Source organism: Rhinoderma darwinii, chromosome 10 (assembly GCF_050947455.1).
Source record: "Rhinoderma darwinii isolate aRhiDar2 chromosome 10, aRhiDar2.hap1, whole genome shotgun sequence".
Classification (NCBI taxonomy): domain Eukaryota; kingdom Metazoa; phylum Chordata; class Amphibia; order Anura; family Rhinodermatidae; genus Rhinoderma; species Rhinoderma darwinii.
In genome coordinates this window covers 86,578,276-86,597,782 of record NC_134696.1, presented here as the reverse complement: position 1 = coordinate 86,597,782, position 19,507 = coordinate 86,578,276, and the positions used below count along the sequence as shown (strand labels likewise).

The 19,507-nt window shown below is 42.1% G+C and overlaps 1 protein-coding gene across 4 annotated transcripts in view; it reads left to right on the top strand.

Moving 5' to 3' along the window:
* Positions 1 to 19,507, top strand: part of LOC142662164 (carnitine O-palmitoyltransferase 1, liver isoform-like) — a 46,850-nt gene that overhangs the window by 20,189 nt on the left and 7,154 nt on the right. For 3 of the 4 annotated variants that reach the window (XM_075840179.1, XM_075840181.1, XM_075840180.1), the window contains exons 8-18: positions 3,055 to 3,162; positions 5,159 to 5,246; positions 8,030 to 8,225; positions 9,455 to 9,643; positions 9,995 to 10,100; positions 11,159 to 11,275; positions 11,956 to 12,120; positions 13,992 to 14,126; positions 16,281 to 16,433; positions 16,789 to 16,902; positions 19,297 to 19,389. In XM_075840179.1, coding sequence (XP_075696294.1) covers positions 3,055 to 3,162; positions 5,159 to 5,246; positions 8,030 to 8,225; positions 9,455 to 9,643; positions 9,995 to 10,100; positions 11,159 to 11,275; positions 11,956 to 12,120; positions 13,992 to 14,126; positions 16,281 to 16,433; positions 16,789 to 16,902; positions 19,297 to 19,389 — 1,464 coding nt within the window. Of the gene's footprint in view, positions 1 to 3,054; positions 3,163 to 5,158; positions 5,247 to 5,982; positions 6,068 to 8,029; positions 8,226 to 9,454; positions 9,644 to 9,994; positions 10,101 to 11,158; positions 11,276 to 11,955; positions 12,121 to 13,991; positions 14,127 to 16,280; positions 16,434 to 16,788; positions 16,903 to 19,296; positions 19,390 to 19,507 lie in introns of all 4 variants that reach the window. The other variant, XM_075840182.1, reaches the window with a different exon arrangement.

Here is a 19,507-nt window from a genome sequence, read left to right as displayed (position 1 = left end):
ACACATTGTCTAACACATACAGTATTTAGTAGGTTGAAATACACCCAATAAACAGTTTTTTTTTCGTTATTCACAAAACACAGTGAACATCTTAAAGGAACAGTGTCATCACAAATTATTTTTTTATATGTTAAAGATGTTAGTGCTTTATTAAAAACGTTTATATTTATTTGTGTGTTTGTGTTTTACTTTTTCTTATTTTTACACTTTTTCTTCCCTATGGGGGCTGCCATTTTTTGTTCCATTTCTGTATGTGTCGATTAACGACACATACAGACATGGAATACGGCAGCCACAGTCCCATAGAGACTGCGAACGGGTCCCGTCCCATTGACTTCAGTGTACGGCGTCTGTGTGGGAACTGCGCATGCGCCGCTCCCACACAGTCCAATTCGAAATTGGCGCCGTCCGGCGCCATTTTCCTGTGGACCGGAAGTCGCGGCCGGACAGTAATATTACTACTTCCGGTCGCGGCTTCCGGATTTGTGCACTTGGACCAGCGGCAGCAGACGGAGCGGACGGGCCGGAGGGAGCCGCGGCGGCAGGAGCAGGTAAGAGATTTCAATGTATGTTCGTGTTTGTGTGTGTTTACTACTGTATGTAAACCTACTACACTGTGTGTTAGCTCAAAAAATGGCGACACACAGTGTAGGAGGTTACACCGTTCAAACCCCTCGTTTATCCCGGCACTAGCCAGGATAAAGGAGGGGGGGGGATGCTGAGAGCTCACTAGAGCGAGGGCTTTTTACCCAATTTTGCAATGCTGCAATTTTGGGAATAGCTCCATCTAGTGACCAGAAATGGGAAATATTATAAATTAGAATTAATTTATAATATTTCCTGACTCGTGAAAAAAATAAAAAAAATTTGAACAATGTTTAATCACCTACACACTAAATGTTTAATTTAAAAAAAACAAACATGTTTTTCTGGCAACACATTACCTTTAAGAATCCCAGACGTTCAAGACATAGTCATCTTTAAAGGTGTTGTCTCATCAAGACAACCCATTTTTCAATTAAAGTTAACCCGGCGATCATGTTATCGCTGCCCATCTGGCATCCGAAACCCCTAGCGGCCTGATCTCGCCAGAGGTAGCTGCTTCTGGCCATACATTTCACCCGCAGGGGCGACTCCAGGTAATATGCAGCATTACATGCCGTCCTTTAAAATTGTGGACAGGCTGGGTCTGCAAATGTTGCTCTTTATTTGCAGCTCTCTGCACTGGCCCCCCAAATTGGGGACCCCCTCTATGATGTCCATACCCCCTAATAGGGCATCTGGAAATGAATTAATTAAACCAAGTTAATTTTTTTGGGGAGGGGGAGGTGCCGATCTATAATGTCTAGAAATTTGAAGACTCATCCCTTGCTGCGCTATCCGAGCAGATCTCTATTAACTGGGTAAACTGGCAGAGACCCATGTGTGTGAGGTTTATTTGTTTACAGCACTTTTCAGCAAATAATCGATAGGGCCGATCTAAAGTGCATGCACGGGTTAATGAGTATATGAATTAGTAACATAATGCACCTGTTCAGGGCATGAGTGCACAATGAAGACCGCAAAAACCCTGCCTTTTAAGGTTTCCCTGCCATGCCCGGCCTGAGCTGTGGGCATTTATTGCAGGCTGATTGGTTTTAACTGTCCTCCATCCGAGGCGTGGCACAGGAATGTAAACTGTTATGGCACGTGGCTAAGGGCTGGAGGTTTAGATAAAACCAAATCTGGCACAATGAGCTGTTGTACCTTTTATAAGGAATTCTGAATTATTTTTCTCTTCTATTGTTCCATTGGGATTTGGGTACTATTAATGTTTTACATAGTGCAGGGTTCTTTTTAAAACAGGGGGGGACGTCCGGTCCGTGGGCTGTATAAGGCCCGCAAGATCATTTTGTCTGGCCCGACCTCACTTAGACCGCACTGCCGCCGCGTCATTTGCTATTTGGCTCTGCCCGCACTACTCACTCGCGTTTAGGAGCAGGACAGGTGACTGGACTGGTCCACTCTCGGGCTGTGAGGTCAGATGACTGGACTGTTCCACTTCAGTCACAGCACGCCCCGACATCGCTCTAACTGTCGCCGTGTGATTCCCTCCTTGGTTCCGTCAGCCCGCCCTGCTCACTCGAAGTGAGGTCAGGTAACTTAAAGGTGTTTTTTTTCATCAAGGGCATTTATGACATATCCACAGGATATATCATAAATGTCAGATAGGTGAGGATCCCACCTCTGGGTCCCAGATGTATCTCTAGAGCAGGGCCCCCTAAACGCTGTTCTACATCTCTGTGTTGTGCTGAAGCGTGTGATTTCCGACAATGAAGAAGAATCGCTGAGCTACACTGTTTCCGTAAGTCCCATAGAACTGAATAGTAGTTACGGAAACTGCATAGCTCGCGTGCTACGCTGCTTCCGTACCTGCCATTCACTACTATGGGAATTACGGAAACTGCGCAGATCAGCGAGCTTTGCTGTTTTCTTCATGGTCGGAAATCGGCTGGAACACAGAGAGGTAGAACGGGGTTTAGGGCACCCTGTTCTAGAGATAGATGCGGGTCCCAGAGATGGGACCCGCATCTATCTGACATTTATGACATCCTGTGGATATGTCATAAATGTCCCTGATGGGAAAACCCCCTTAAGTAAGTAAGTCGGAACAACTTACTGCTGCGAGCAGTTCTTTGCAAAACTTACCGTAGAGTCGACCTTTCCGCTCCATACCGGCTAACGTCACACGCCTCACCAAAGAGAAGCAGTTCCAGCCATCACATTAGGGGTGAGTTAATTAAATGTTTGACCAAATATAGCAGGCACATTTTTAAGTTGATAATTTTGGATGGCGAGCGAATGATGTTATAAATATCCAAATGGCCCTTGGCAGAAAAAAGGTTCCCCACCCCTGCTTTAAATCTTCTTCTTCTCCAATTACTCCAAGATGTTGAACGCCACTGATGCGTCAGGGCTATGCAGCCCATGTTAAAAGTAGATTCCAGTGCGCCTTGCCAACCATACGTGAAAAAAATACAAATAAATGCAATGGTTCTCATGTTTTTGTTTTAGGACTTTCTATATGTTATACCAACACCAATTCAGGCCGCACGTGCAGGTAACACAGTCCACGCCTTGCTTCTGTACCGACGCAAGCTCAGTCGCGAGGAATTGAAACCGGTAAGAAACGAAGATTTTGTTATGTGTTACTACTATATATGTATACTTGCCCTAGAGTGAACAAGAATGTTTTATAGTATGGTTACTATACTTTCTTTTCCTATGGTTACTATTATATGAAATTGTCTTGATATTTTGCCAATGCAACCTCTTGGATTAAATTAATACCGTACATTCATGGTATAGACTTTATATACTTATCCAGATTGTGGTATTCTGAACTAGTGGTTCCCTGAATTCATTAAGAGTTCAGCTCTGGGAGGCTGGATTCACACACAGCACGCGTTTTTCGCTGCGGTTTTTATGGCTATTTTTCTGTAGAATCCATGAAAAACGGCTCGGTCGTGTAAAAAAATGCCCCGTCGGAACAGAACGCCTTTTTTCCCATTGAAATCAATGGGCAGATGTTTGGAGGTGTTCTGCCTCCGATTTTCGGCCGTTTACGGCCTGGAAAACGCCCGAAATTAAGCTGTGTGAACAGACCCTAATACTTAATGAAATAGGGAGAATGCTATAATATAGAGATAGTGGCTAGAAGACCTGGTAATGATAGTGCCTGCCAGGGTGGGCAAACAGGCTACATGCACAGGTTGAGTACTTTGATGTGGAAAATCCACATCGAAACCGCAGGTTAATAAAAGTAATTATGCAGGTAAAATTTGCAGTGTACTTTTAAGCAGGGTATCTGCATGGCCTAGAAAGCCTGGTAGATGTCCCGGGCTAGATCTCCATCCACCTTCACTGCTGTAAGGAGGCAGTGGAGTGACAATGGCTGCAAAATGATGCTCAGGATGGTTGTCATCTTCTAGGATACTTGTACCGTTACTAAGAATGTGTAGAGGTTAAACTGTATTTCTTCTCATCCACGCCACAGAATCTGAACCAACTCTTAGTACAAATCTTATAATGTGAATTTTACCGTTGAATGAAATATGCCTGATACATCTCCTGTGACAGATTCTCCTTAAAGTGTACCTATTGTTAAAAAGAAATAATAATTATAAATTATAATCGCTCGTTAAGCAACTGCAGTGCAGACAGAAATGTTGTGTGTCTTATCTGCGTATTATGGGTCATTTTTACATGTCTTATGTAACTTTTCCTGCCATTCTTTCGAAGTCAGCAGACTTGTCCTGGTGTGATAGTTGCCCTTATTTTGGTGTTATTCCCAGCCCACACATCCTATAGTGCCGTGATCATCTCTCTCTGAGACAATCTCCCTACCTCTGCTCGCCCTCCCCTCATACAGCAGTGTAAAGCTGCAGCTGCATCCCCTCCTACCCCCTTTTCCTAGTTTACTATTTAGGCCTAATTCACACGAGCGTGTTCGGTCCATGATATACAGTCCGCATGTCGGCAGAACACACTGCAGGGAGCCGGGCTCCTAGCATCATAGTTATGTACGATTCTAGGAGTCCCTACCTCGCTGCGGGTAAACTGTCCCGTACTGTAACCATGTTTTCAGCACGGGACAATAGTTCCACGGGGAGGCAGGGACACCTAGCGTCATACCTATGATACTAGGAGCCCGGCTCCCTGCAGTGTGTTCGGTCTGGGAAATGTGGACCGTATATCACGGACCGAACACGGTGGTGTGAATTAGGCCTTACTGTGTGACCGCAAACAGATTTTTGGGGACTGAGGAGGTTTCTGAATATTTCAGAGAACCTGCAGGCAGAGAAAAGGGAAGCTACAGGATGCTGGAAGGTGAGGAAGATGTTTCCTAATAACATGCATTGTATAGTTTCATATATTCACATCCCCCTAATCATTTCTGCAAAGCTAATTATAACAATCGGTACACTTTAAAGAAAAGTGCATTTTTTTTGAACATCTCCTTTATGAATTCAGAAAGGTTTTCGAGCATGTTGCATGTTATGCGTTCATTGGGCTAGGATCTCAGATAGACATTCATATCAACTCTTTTGCATTGTGTTATCTCCCCCTCACGGTATCTCTGCGATGCTCCTGTACCCACTGTAATAACTGGGTATAGAGCAGGGTCCCAGGATCCATTATCCCGCTGTGCTCATCCCAGTGGGAGCGCACCTTTAACACCACCCGCATCCCTGGAGAGGAGACAGGTAAGCGAGCGGGTGAACCAAAATCAACATCATTATTGTCCCTTATGGTGAATGGGACCTAACAAAGACCAGAGTTTTTCTCTTCTTTTCTTCTAATGAGATTTGTGTGTGAAACTGCTGCACATAGGTTTTGGGTTCCACATTTGGAGTTTAGACCGTGGCGATTTAATTTGCTAACTTTTGTACCAAAAAAAAATAAAAAATCGAAACGCGTTCCTCTTCCGATTTTTATATAAAGGCTTAAAAAAAAATAACACAGGCTCCAAATGTGTCCTGCAAAACCTAATGACCATTAAACTATCAACCTGAGCTCCTGGCCAGGTGAACGTTCACTTACTTTATCTTTGCATGTGTGAGCTAGTGCTGGGATTAACATGGACAGGTTATGTTTCAGTTAATAATACTCTTCCTATGGTAGTGGAATATCTATTGATTATCGTCTTCTCTTTGCCTTCTTCTCCCCTTGCCTCTCTCTTACTTTCCACTTTTTATGTTGTTTTGTTGTGTTCTGTTCCCCTTCCGCAACGTCTATTAACCATTCACCTCCCCTTCACACACAATATGATTTTATCTATACTCCAAACAATCTTTTTTTTTTTTTTTTTTCTCATCTTGGCCATTTTCCACCTTTCTTGTAATTTGCGCACCCCACCCTTCCACCGTCCTCCACTATGTTGTCCTTCTTCTCTCTTTTCCTGCACTTGGTGTGTGGCTCCTGTTTTCCCTCTTTATACAGCTGATGATCCAAGATTGTTTGCCCATGTGCTCTGCTCAGTACGAGCGCATGTTTAACACCGCACGTATCCCTGGAATAGAAACAGGTAGGAACAATCTTGCGCGTTTCGCACATTTTGGATTAATCGTTCAAAAAGAAAAAGGCTGAGGGCGGCTTCCATAATCCTTTTCAGTATGCTTCATTCCTTTGATATCCGGAAGAAAGAGAACAAATATGAGTGGTGGTGAATGATTATAGGCTTGTCCCAATAGGGCACATTGACATTATAGAGGAGCGTATGCCACTTGAGGAACCCACCTCCATTAAATAGTGGAGAGCTGCTGCAAAGAGCGGCCCTCACTCCAGCAGTCATGGTAACCCATTGATTTGCACCGCTGGAGAAATACGCAGCCGTCTGCAGCTTCCCATGGCGATAACAGCGGATTGCAGAAGGCTTTAATCTAGGGATCCACAATGTTACCCGCGATTCGCTGTAAAATTGCAGCATTAGCGCAACTCCCAGGAGATGTCAAGTCTTTCCGGTGAGAGAGAAAAAATTGCGACCTTTGCAGGTCACTTGTAACTTTTCTCTATAGGAAAACATTGAAGTTCTAATTTATAGTAATACAGCAATTCTACCACGAACCATGTGCGACTCCGTGGAACCCTAGTCTTATTAGTTGGACCCATTGCAATTACTTTAGAGAAGGTGTTGTCTGTTTGGGACAGCTCCTTTAAGTGCCCATACTAAGGGCTCCTCATCTGAATTAAATTTTAATTTTTTTATACTCTTCCCTGTACAAGGAATGACTTTCAGCATGGAAAGAGGCAAACTAATTTTGTGTTTAAACAAAGTAACATCATTGTGGAATTGTTTATAGCTGAATTTTACAGAACTGTACCTAGTGTATGGGAATCTCAATGCTGATTGGTGATTCTTTTTCCTTGTCATGATGTCATATGATGTCATACCACATGTTCACTCCTGGCGCTCGATCATATTGCTCTAAAAGATTTGATCACACCCTGAGGGATCTGAACCAAGAGAACTGATCAAAAACTAAAATAGAATAGTATGACGTGCAATTCAAAGCTTGCCACCAAACGGAGACCATAAAGTAGTTTCATGCATTGCCCATAAATTTTTCAAAATTGCATAGGATGTTAAATTGAACATGGTAGCCCCAACAGAGTTATAAAATGCTTGGCTCCAAAACTTTGCCCTCTGCAATAATAATTAGGTGTAGATTCCCTTTCAATGTTGACAATTATTTATGACAGATGAGTATTAGGAGAACCGGCTTTGTTGTCTATAGCAACCAATCAAAGTTCAGCTTTCATTTGCCCAGAGTAGTTTTAAGAAATTAAAGCTAAGCTCTGATTGGTTGCTGTGGGCAACAAGGCCTGTTTTTTTATTAGACCGTTTTGATAAATGAGGCCCTATGTGCCTTTCATCTGTCCCCATTTTCCCTAATGATGAAATACTCTAAAAGGGAATGGCTGTTATCAAGGGGTTGCATTAGATTCCTTCCAGAAACCTCAGTCCCATTCACATTTAAATCTTTGCATGTCATCAAAACACAACGCAAATATTTTAGAAAATACTCCAAAGATATGAAGTCAGAAGTTTTGATTAGCGGGGGTCCGAGCATTGAGAACCCCACCAATCGCTGAGACGAAGCAGCAGACGCGCTCGGGTGAGCGCTGTGCCGCTTTGTTTATGATTTGGATTTCCTCGGAAAGCCGAGTAAGCAGTGTACGGACTCGTAGACTTTCTACTGAGCCCCCACTCCGCTCCAAGGAAAGCCGATCAGAAACAATGCAGCACAGTGCCCACCCGAGCGCTTTTGGCGCTAGATCGGTGGGGGTCTCACTATGACGTGTCAAAAGTTTTTAGAGGTTTAATTGCCCTTTTAGGGTTCTCTTCGTACAATGCTAAAGTGAAAGTGACGCCCTACTTGCCAAGATTGTATAGAAGAACTACTGTTAAGAGAATTCAAGTAGATTTTGTATGTTAAGATGGAGTTTGTCCAATGAGGTTTTCACTATATCTATCCTCTTTGGCCAGATACAATCCAGCACTTTTCGGATAGTAAGCACATTGTGGTGTACCACAAAGGGCGCTTCTTCAAAGTCTGGGTATACCATAGTGGACGACTGCTGAACCCCAAGGAACTGGAGATCCAATTCCAGCATATTCTGGATGACACGAGCCCTCCACTGGCTGGAGAAGAAAAACTGGCTGCTTTAACGGCTGGAGATAGGTGAGAGGTTTTTACTTTAGAAGACGCCTATGACTGTGGAAAAGAATGACCGTGCCAATCCTATACAATTCTTTTTCTGATATAATGAAAATAAATTGTACCCACTAAAAATCCCCCTATGTACTGTATAGGGGGACAAAAGTGAGCCACATCCCTAGGACTCCTCAAAGTTTCATCAGACAGGCCCTATGGTTCATGGTTAAAAAAAAAAGGTAATTTTAGGCTGCCTGTATAGGAATTACGTGCCTCCCGTTGTCAGACATTAAAGGAATTGTTCACATCCTGTTGAAAAATAGCTGATTGTACTCAATCGATGCACATAATTGTACTTAATCGATATAATAATGGAATTTCCAGAACCGTAACCTATAAACCCAGCCTTAGAAAGAAGATTTCTCCATTTCTTACAGGATTGCAGTAAGGTTTGTCATGTGACACCTTTCAATTGTGCTTAAAGTGATATTACAATTTTTTATTTATTTATAGAGTAGGGAACTAGACAGTTTTTTTAGTATACATGTATTCAAAATGTAGCTTACATACCTTCCTTATACCAGTGCAGAAGACCTTTGTCTTTGTATAGTCGACTCCAGTGTAGTTCATGGATGTGCCCCTTGTAGTGCAACTATAGACTAACTGAAAAGGACTAAACATGGCATCAGTTATGTGACCTCCTCAGAATTAGGTTAGCAACAGGGTAATGGGACATGTGCTGGGTCAGTACAGAGGGCGCATCTGTGGGATAACTGAATAGGACTAATGTCTCAACGATGAGAATGAGGGGACTCCAGTCCTGTTCTCGGCTGAGAGGTGGCCTGGCATGTGTACACTCTCCATTTAAATGATTTTGGGCTCCCTCTGCCTCTTGGAGCTTGGGCTGCTTCTGTCCTCCCCTGACCCCCACCGAGCTCTAAAACTAAGCGGCAGAAACACTCGGGTGAGTGTTGTGCTGCTTTGTTTTTGATCGGCTCACCCGAGTGCTTCTGCCGCTTCATTTTAGCGATCAGTTGGGATCTCAGTGCTCAGACCCCCACCGATCACTATGACATGTCAAACGTTTTTTAAAAGTTTGGTTACACTTTAAAAACCTATTTCATATTGATTTAGTCTAAACATTGTGTGTGTGCGTGTGTGTTTTATATACAAAGTTAGTCTTATTTGTATTACTACTTTTATTGTTTTTTATTGTTCTGTCCTGATTTCTTTTATCTTGGTTCTCTTTCTTCAAGGGCTACCTGGGCCAAAACTCGCAAGTCCTATTTCCGCAGCGGGAAGAACTTGCAGGCTCTGGATCTTGTGGAGAGAGCAGCTTTCTTTGTCACTTTAGATGACAGCGAGCAGGGACTACGTGCCGAAGACCCAGTTAACTCTTTGGATGCCTATGCCAAGTCTTTACTACATGGGAAATGCTATGACAGGTCAGAAATGAATATATCACATCTGTCTTCTGGGATAAATCCCTCACCAGTCCTCTACTCTAGGGCTCTGGATTTAGGTTTCTTAAAGGAACACTGAGCGGAAATTTTTTATGTGGTTTCACTAGCAAATAGACTTCTATGTGGATTTACTTCAGCCATCTATACAATTCCAGAGCTAATAGAAAAGCCGGCTATAGTTAACAAAACAACGGCCATTAACATTTTTTACAATGTTATATATAAATCTGCATTATTGGGGTAATGTGTTCCCTGTAAGTGACTGACACGCGATCTGTTCTTCTTTTTTTTTTTTTTTTTTTTTTTTTTTTTTTTTTTTTTTGTACCCGTTAGATGGTTTGATAAGTCATTTTCCTTTGTGATATTCCAAAATGGAAAAGTGGGATTGAACGCCGAGCATTCATGGGCAGATGCACCCATCATTGGACATATGTTTGAGGTAAGAGCAAAGGAAGGTTTTAACACCACTATAAGCCCTTGTTGGTACCCGTGTTACCCGGTCCTCCAGGTAGTGAGGTTACGTGCACTGAGACGTCACATGACTGTAGAACGGAAAAAAAAACACGCGGGATACACTTTTAAATTATTTCAATCCTTTTATATATGAATATTTAGATGCAAAGTACATACCTTTGCATATCAAAGTGCATATCTTTCAGTACATCCGCACCATAAGCATATTGTAGTGACTTACACATACATCATTGATGCACCAAACAGAAGTCCATTAAAAACGCACATGGAGGTATTATTGGAGTGGTAGGTGCACAAGTACACACAAATGTTATATTTAGGGGGGACAATCCCTATCTATGACAATAGCAGCCAATCATGGCACAGCCCTGTGATGTTGCCTCCCTGTGGAGGCATGATTGGCTGACAGGGTTATGTGATGTGACGTCACTACCTGGAGGACCAGCGACGAGTGAAGCAGCGGCCGCAGCACCGCAAGTAGTCATTTTTTCAAGACTAAGTAAATGAAAATGTTTTATTGAAATATCTATATGATACCCATTAAGGGTAAACCATCGTGACCACAGAGTACTGCACACCAAACGCTCCTTCCGAATCGGAGGAGCAGACGGTGCATCCTTAGAAAAGCCTCGTAGTCAGCGACTCTTCTCTAATTTGATACAGTGATTGGAAGAGTTCCATGTGGCTGTCCAGTTCTGGAGGATAGTGGAAGTTGTGTACAGTGCCCCCAAACTCCAGTTCAGGGGGCTGCACAGCGGACATTTTATGGGCATCCTATAGATTGCCTCGTGCTTTCTTGCAGTTTTTACAATTCGTGTAGCTCTTATGGTACATGTATGAATTTACACTTACTGGGGAAAAAACGTATTTTGTTCATGTTCTTCTTAAGAAGAGCGCCTCATGGAGGTCAGATCAGGAAACAGCGATCCATTCCCAAGTGGAATAACTTGCAAAATGAATGATCTACAGTGTCTAGAATAATATCTAATTTTATCACTTTATTTCTCTTTCTTTTCCCCCAAGGCAATGTTGGCCACAGATTGCTTCCAGCTCGGGTACAACGATGAAGGTCACTGCAAGGGGCAATCGGACGGCACGTTACCATTACCACAGAGAATACAGTGGGAAATTACAGAAGAGGTGAGTGAGCCTCCTAAACTCTGGTTTCCGTGATTAATGGGGTTATCCGGGATGTGATTTAAAAAAAAATTTTTTTTAATAGGGGCTGGAAATTAAATAAACCAAAAAAAGCAATTCTTACCTATCCTTGCCCCCGGTGACGTTTTGTCACCACTGAGCCCAGCTAAACACTCTAATTATCCCCGGGGGTGCCGCTGGATCGCCGGGGGCAAGAATAGGTAAGTATTGCTTTTTTGGTTTATTTCATTTCTTACCCTGACTAAAAAAAAATCACTTCCTGGATAACCCCTTTAAAATTAGAGTGACAATTTATACGATGAATATTCTGCATACGTATTTATCAAAGGCAAAAAAACAATTGGGACAGATTTATCAAAACTGGTGCAATGGAAAACTGGAATATTTGCCCATAGCAACCAATCAAGTTGCTTTCATTTTCGAAAAAAGGCCTCTGAAAAATAAAACATTATTCAACTTTTCCTTTGCACCAGTTTTGATAAATCTGCGCCATTGCCTTTGCTATGTATGCAGAAAAATAATCATATGAATTCACATCATGGAAACCAGATTTTAGGAGGCTTTTATATCGTTTACATGTGACCTGCTTCTCTGGTCCGTTTTTTTTAGTTTTGATGCTATTTGATAATTCGATGCTTAGACTTTTGTTGTTTCTTTTACAGTGCCAAGAGGTCATTCACAGCTCACTGAAAGTCGCCCAAGATTTAGCAGATGATGTCGATTTCCACACATTTCCCTTCAAAGACTTTGGGAAAGGTTTAATAAAGAAGTGCAAGACCAGTCCTGATGCTTTCATCCAGATCGCTCTGCAGCTTGCACACTATAGGGTGGGGCTCTACGGCTTTTCATCAGGATAACGTATTGCTTATTCTTTATATTCCTGGCATTTAAACTGTTCAGATCACCCGTGCTTATATATATATATATATATATATATATATATATATATATATATATATATATATATATATATATATATATATATTACACAACCTAGTGATCGCTTGGACAATCACCTGCGGGAGGAGGCTGTGATCTACAGCTGGCATCACGGTCAGATCCCATCCTGGCCGTCTAATCCTTTAGATTCCGTGCTTAATAATGATGGTTGCCTTTAAGTAGTGTAAACAAAGGAACGGTGGTCTTCCTTTGTTACCCCACTGTTTACCCCTTTATACAGGTAGCACATCTAAATGGAGGCTTTTTTTTTTACAGATGCCTTCATATTTGATGGATAAAAAAAACCACCATTTTTACCATCCAAATTACGGACACCATGACAGAACCCAACAGAGCGATTTATAAGTCACTGGGGTCTGGCAAGTTTAAAAAGTTAGGGTTCTTGGATAGCAGGAAAGCAAAGATCAGATAATTCTCCTATTCCTTAGACCGAGCTGGGCTGGATCTAATGGGTTAAAGAATTATTTCTAGGAAATGGAAAAGTGCAGTGTTGTGCCGCATATGAAAACTATATTTTTTTACATCTGGCACTTCCATCTGCATTTTTCACCTCAATAAAGTAAATGGAGAATTAAAAAATTCCACAAGGATAAGACTAATATGGAATTCTGCAGGTTCAGTAACCACATATTCTGAGAGGGGAGATTCGTGATGGATAATCTTTGACCATGAAAGTGTTAACTATAGCAGTGGCCTGCAACCTGTGGCTCCCTAGATGTTTTGAAACCAACAACTCAAGGCTGTCAGGACATACTAGGAGTTGTAGTATCACAACAACTGAGGAGCTTCAGGTGGGAGACCACTGGTCTTGAGGTGCTACTAAGGTTGTAAATTCACGACTGCTTATGGCAGCTTTATACTATACATTTTGTAAGGATTTCATAGCTTGGATTCTGTCATGTCTTTTAAACCACTCATCCGAGCCCTTACCACCACTTTACCCCCTCAAAAACATTGATTGAATCCACTCGTTCCTCAACCTCGAGTGAACAAAAATGCTGCTACATGCCCTCATCATCTCCCGCCTAGACTACTGCAACATCCTTCTCTGTGGCCTACCATCTAACACACTTGTACCCCTCCAATACACGCTAAACTTTGCTGCCAGGTTAATCTACCTCTCCCCTTGTTTCACCTCTGCCTCTCCTCTCTGCCAATCCCTTCACTGACTACCCATTGCACAGCGAATCCGGTTAAATATATTAACAATCCCATACAAGGCTGTCCCCACCATACATCTCTGACCTAATCTCCCGATACCCCCCCCCCCCCCCCGTAATATCCGGTACGCACAAGAAATTCTGCTTTGCTCTCCTATTATCTGCTTCTCACATCATCGTCTCCAAGATTTCTCCCGTGCTTCCCCCATACCCTGGAACTCACTACCCCCACACGTTGGACTTTCTCCCACCATCCAAACCTTCAATAGTAAACTGAAAACCCACCTCTTCAGAAAAGTTTACAACCTCTGTAAAACCGCTTGTACTGTACCCTACTGTCTGCTTCCCTTGTAGATTGTAAGCCCTCGTGGGGGCAGTACCAGTTTGTCATTCATTAAGATTGTACTTCTGTTTCCCTTTGTTTCATGTCATTTTCCTAAACCCTCTTTTTCGATATGTACGGTGCCCTGGAATTATGGCGCTTTAGCACTATAAAATAATAATTTGAGGCAGGTTTTGTAATTATGTTGTAAATAACTTATACAACATCCTCTTCTTTCTTTCTTTCTTTTTTTAAGGATAAAGGAAAATTCTGTTTAACATATGAAGCTTCCATGACAAGACTTTTCCGAGAAGGAAGAACAGAAACCGTGCGTTCATGTACCGTGGAGTCCTCAAACTTTGCCAAGGCCATGATGGATCCTTCAAAAACAGTGAATATACAAATAATAACACTTTCTTATAACAGCATTCCCTTTGCCTTAAGAACAGTTTGTTGCGGTGTGGATTCATCAAAGTGCTGGAAACATTCCTTAAAGGAAGGGTGTCGCGAAAAAAAATTTTTTTAGAGCAATTTGCTTTTAGTGTTTTATTAAATGTTTTATTTGTGTGTTTGTGTTTTACTTTTTTTTTATTTTTGCACTTTTTCTTCTCTATGGGGGCTGCCATTTTTTTTTTCATCTCTGTATGTGTCGATTAACGACACATACAGACATGGAATACGGCACATACATCCCCATAGAGAATGCGAACGGGACCCGTTCCATTCACTATGCTGTAGGCCGTCTGTGTGGGAACAGCGCATGCTCCACTCCCACACAATCCAAATGGAAGGTCTTCGGCTGAGCGACATCCGGCGCCATTTTCTTGTGGACCGGAAGCCGTGGCCGGACAGTAAGATGACTACTTCCGGTCGTGGCTTCCGGACTTGTGTTCTAATGCAAGCGCTTGGAGCGGACGGACCAGAGGGAGCGGCGACGGCAGGAGCAGGTAAGTTATTTCTGTGTATGTACGTGTTTTAGTGTGTGATTACTACTGTATGTAAACCAACTACACTGTGTATTCACTCCAAAAATGGCGACACAAAGTGTAGGAGGTTTGACTGTTCAATCCCCTCCTTTCTCCTGGCACTAGCCAGGATAAACGAGGGAGGATTCTGTGAGCTCACTAGAGCGAGTGAGTCTTCTCAAATTTTGCAGCATAAAGCAATGTGGTTGCTTTACCACATGCCAATGCTGCAATTTTGGGAATTGCTCCATCTAGTGACCAGCACTGGGAAATGTTATAAATTAGAATCTAATTTATAATATTTCCTGACTCGTGAAAAATATGTAAAAAATTAGAACAATGTTTAATCATTTATACACTAACTGTTAAACTAAAAAAAAAAAAAAATTTTTTCTAGCGACACATTCCCTTTAAAGAGGCTCTGTCACCACATAAGTGCCCTATCTCCTACATAAGGAGATGGGCGCTATAATGTAGGTGACCGTAATGCTTTTTATTTAGAAAAACGATCTATTATTACCACGTTATTAGCGATTTTAGCTTTATCCTAATTACTTTCTTAATACCCAAGTGGGCGTGTTTTTACTATTGACCAAGTGGGCGTTGTACAGAGGAGTGTATGACGCTGACCAATCAGTGACCAATCAGCGTCATGCACTTCTCTCTATTCATTTACTCAGCGCATAGGGATCCTGCTAGATCAGTATATGCTGTCTTATACTGACACATTAACGTTACTGAAGTGTCTTGACAGTGAATAGACATTCCTTCCAGCCAGGACGGGATGTCTATTCACAATCCCGACACTGCGGTAACCTTTCTGTGGGATTTACAGCAGAGCAAGCGTAATCTCGCTGTAACCTGTCATTTACAGCGTGATCTCGCGAGATTATGCCTGCTCTGCTGTAAATCCCACAGAAATGTTACCGCAGTGTCGGGATTGTGAATAGACATCCCGTCCTGAACGGAAGGAATGTCTATTCACTGTCAAGACACTTCAGTAACGTTAATGTGTCAATATAAGACAGAACATAGTGATCTAGCAGGAACCCTATGCGCTGAGTAAATGGAGAGGAGTGCATGACGCTGATTGGTCACTGATTGGTCAGCGTCATACACTCCTCTGTACAATGTCCACTTGGTCTAAAGTAAAAACACGCCCACTTGGGCATTAAGAAAGTAATTAGGATAAAGCTAAAATCGCTAATAACGTGGTAATAATAGATCGTTTTTCTAAATAAAAAACACTGCTGTCACCTACATTATAGCGCCCATCTCCTTATGTTCAACCCCTTGAATTAAACCTGAAAGTCTAGACTTCAATTGCATCTCAGTTGTTTCATTTCAAATCCAATGTGGTGGCAACAGAACCCAAATCATGAAGATCGTGTCACTGCCCAAATAATTCTGGACCCAACTGTATTTCTTTTTTGGCATCAGTGGGTGCATTGCTTTACCTCCTATGATGTCAATATAAAGAATTACCACAATAAATTTCTGTGCTGCTGTTGATCCTGTAGCCGTTGTTTGCTATTCGCTTACTTCATGATCGGTAACTTTTACTTCTCTCCCACGTACAGAATGAAGAGAGACTGAAACTTTTTAGAGCAGCTGCGGAGAAGCACCAATTGCTCTACAGAAATGCAATGACCGGATTTGGGATTGATCGACATCTCTTCTGTCTTTATGTAGTTTCTAAATATCTTGGAGTGGACTCACCTTTCCTGAAAGAGGTAAATAGTACTGGAGTGTGAAAATTGACCTCTCACTTAAGGCCTTTTATACAAATGATTGGGCAAAGAAGCGTTCACAGAACGCTCGTTCCTGATAATTGCCCTGATTGTATTTTTTTAACAGGTCAAAATATTATCGTTGTGAGCAGCACATCTCCCTGTATAAACGACGAGTGATCGTAGTAACGAGCGCTCGTCCACATACATAGCTTCTTGTGAAAGGAGCAAACGAGCGACGATCAACGAGCTGTCTCATTGATCGGCGATCATTCACGCGTCCCATGTCGGGCCATACCAACTACTGTTCTTATATACACCTCTGTAAGTGTACTGTAATGTCAATGCCTTTTCCTAGGTTCTCTCTGAGCCTTGGCGCCTCTCCACCAGTCAGACCCCTGTTCAGCAAGTGGAGCTATTTGATCTAGTCAATCACCCGGAATATGTCTCATGCGGAGGTGGCTTTGGACCTGTAAGTAATTTTATATATAATAATATAAGTTACCCTTTGGATTAATAAAATGCATATATGCATGATCATGCAGCTCTAGGCTTTAGATAATAAGGGATATACAGGGGATTTCCCCCCATTATATCAAAATACACTGAAAAAAGTTTACCTGGAGACGTCAAGTAAGTAGTAACGAGTAACATATAGGTCATATAATGCATCTAGAGGTATCCCAGAGAAAAAGAGGTCTTGCTTCCCATAGCCATCAGAGTCATGCACAAGTGCAGGGGGAGGGCAGTAAACAAGAAAAAAAGGGTATTACAATATAGTTGTGTGTGTAAATATATATATATATATATATATATATATATATGTGTGTGTGTGTATATATATATATATATATATATATATATATATATATAAAACCTATAGTAGGCACCTTGTTGGTACACAGGACAAGGTTTAAAGGGAGTGTGTCGCTAGAAATTATAATTATTTTTTTTAGTTAAACTGTTAGTCAATAAATGATTACACATTGTTCTAATTTTTTTAATTTTTTCACAAGTCAGGAAATATAAATTAGATTCTAATTTATAACATTTCCATGTTCTGGTCACTAGAGGGAGCAATTCCCAAAATTGCAGCATTGGCATGCGGTAAAGCAGCCTCATTGCTTTATGCTGCAAAATTGGAGAAGACACACTCGCTCTAGTGTCCTCAATCAATCCCCCCTCCTTTATCCTGGCTAGTTTGAATGTTCAAACCTCCTACACTGTGTGTTGCCATTTTTTGAGCGAATGCACAGTGTAGGAGGATTAGATACAGTGGTAATCACAGAGTATAACATGAACATACACAAACATAACTTACCTGCTCCTGCCGCTGCCTCCGCTCCTAGTCCTTGCTTCTGAACATATGGACGGAAGCTGCGACCGGAAGTAGTCATCTTACCGTCCGGCCGCGGCTTCCGGTCCACATGAAAATGCCGCTGGATGTCGCTCAGCCGAAGACCTTCCTTTTGGACTGTGTGGGAGCGGCGCATGCCCCGTTCCCACACGGACGTCGTACACTGCAGTGGATGGAACGGCTCGCGTTCGCATTCACTATGGGGATGTATGAGCCGTATTCCATCTCTGTATGTGTCGTTAATCGACACATACAGAGATGGAAAAAAAATATGGCAGCCCCAAAGTAAAAGTTAGAAAAAAGTACAACACAAAAACACAAATAAATAAAAATTAATTTTAATAACATACTAAAAGCAAAAATATGAAGGTGTTACGAAAAATTTTCGTGACACCTTCCCTTTGATAAGAGGAGCTCCGACCAGCCCTGGAGGACGTAGTCAGAGGTGAAATCCAGGCAATGGAATTACATACTCCAGCTCCCCCTGCTGTCAGTCTTCCTACGTCTCACAATATATGGAAAGCGACTGATTAGCATGAATACACATAAGATAGTACAGGGTAGGGGTGCAGTACACTTTCTCATTGTCACTTTGTCAACTGCAGCTAATGGGTGCCACAAAAAGTGTATAGGTGCACCAGACCAAACCTGCTGGCAAACAAAGGGTCTTTAGTGCACTTTCACACATGTGACACTTGTAGCTGCAGGTGACAATGGAAAGGTGACAGCTTCTCCACCCTCTACTTTCTTATGTGTATTCAAACTGATCAGCTGCGACCTTTAGCTTCACGTCTACATGCTATTTAGATGAAAAGACTGGCCATATATTTTAAATAGCTGTCGGCCGAATGCTTGTTTGGCTGACAGCTATTCCTTCCGACTCCCCCATAGACAAGCCCGTGCATGCGTTCTCAGGAAGAAAGCCACCATTTAATAACGAACAAAATGACTTGGAATGTTGAAATTCAACATGCCAGACCCTGTTCTCCCCCAACATTTTCTGTTGGTGGGCGGGTCGGGAAGCCGCCATACTCATTAGATGGTCGCCCGCACCTGACGAAACTCCGGTTCGGCCGACATGCATCTAATATATATGGCAAGCTTGAGATACACAACTTTCTAGTGTCTATTAACCTGTTCATAAAAGCATCTTATAGTCTGAAAAATGTATATTTTCTGAACTGCTTTGGGTAAAAAGTCTACCGTTTTGATGCGAGCCGCATAGTGTTTTTGAGTTTTCCTTGAAATTGTTGGAATCTATATCTGTGAAGGAGCGATTAACCCTTGTGCAGATTGGGACTTTCTCTGCTTATTTCTTCTAGAACTACGGTAGTCCTCTCCGTATTAATAGCAATGATTTTATGGAGGGAAATCCACTTCATTATGTCTCATGTCGATGTTGTGCAGGATCTTGTGTCCCCTTCTTTGTGCAGCCCTATTACACGGTTAGCAGCAGGAAACAATGTTTTTAGTTTTCAGTGTCTCTAAGTCTGTTTCCTGTTTTTACAGGTGGCCGATGATGGATATGGGGTCTCCTACTTTATTGTTGGTGAATTTCTCATCAACTTCCATGTGTCCTGCAAATTCTCCAGCCACGAGACAGTGAGTAGCTTGATTTCTCCTCCCGAATCATACCACATAATCAATTTGTGAAGCCTACGTTAACGGCATCCGGTTCTCTTAGAAGCTTCTGAGATTTCATTCTTCAATTTTAGTAACG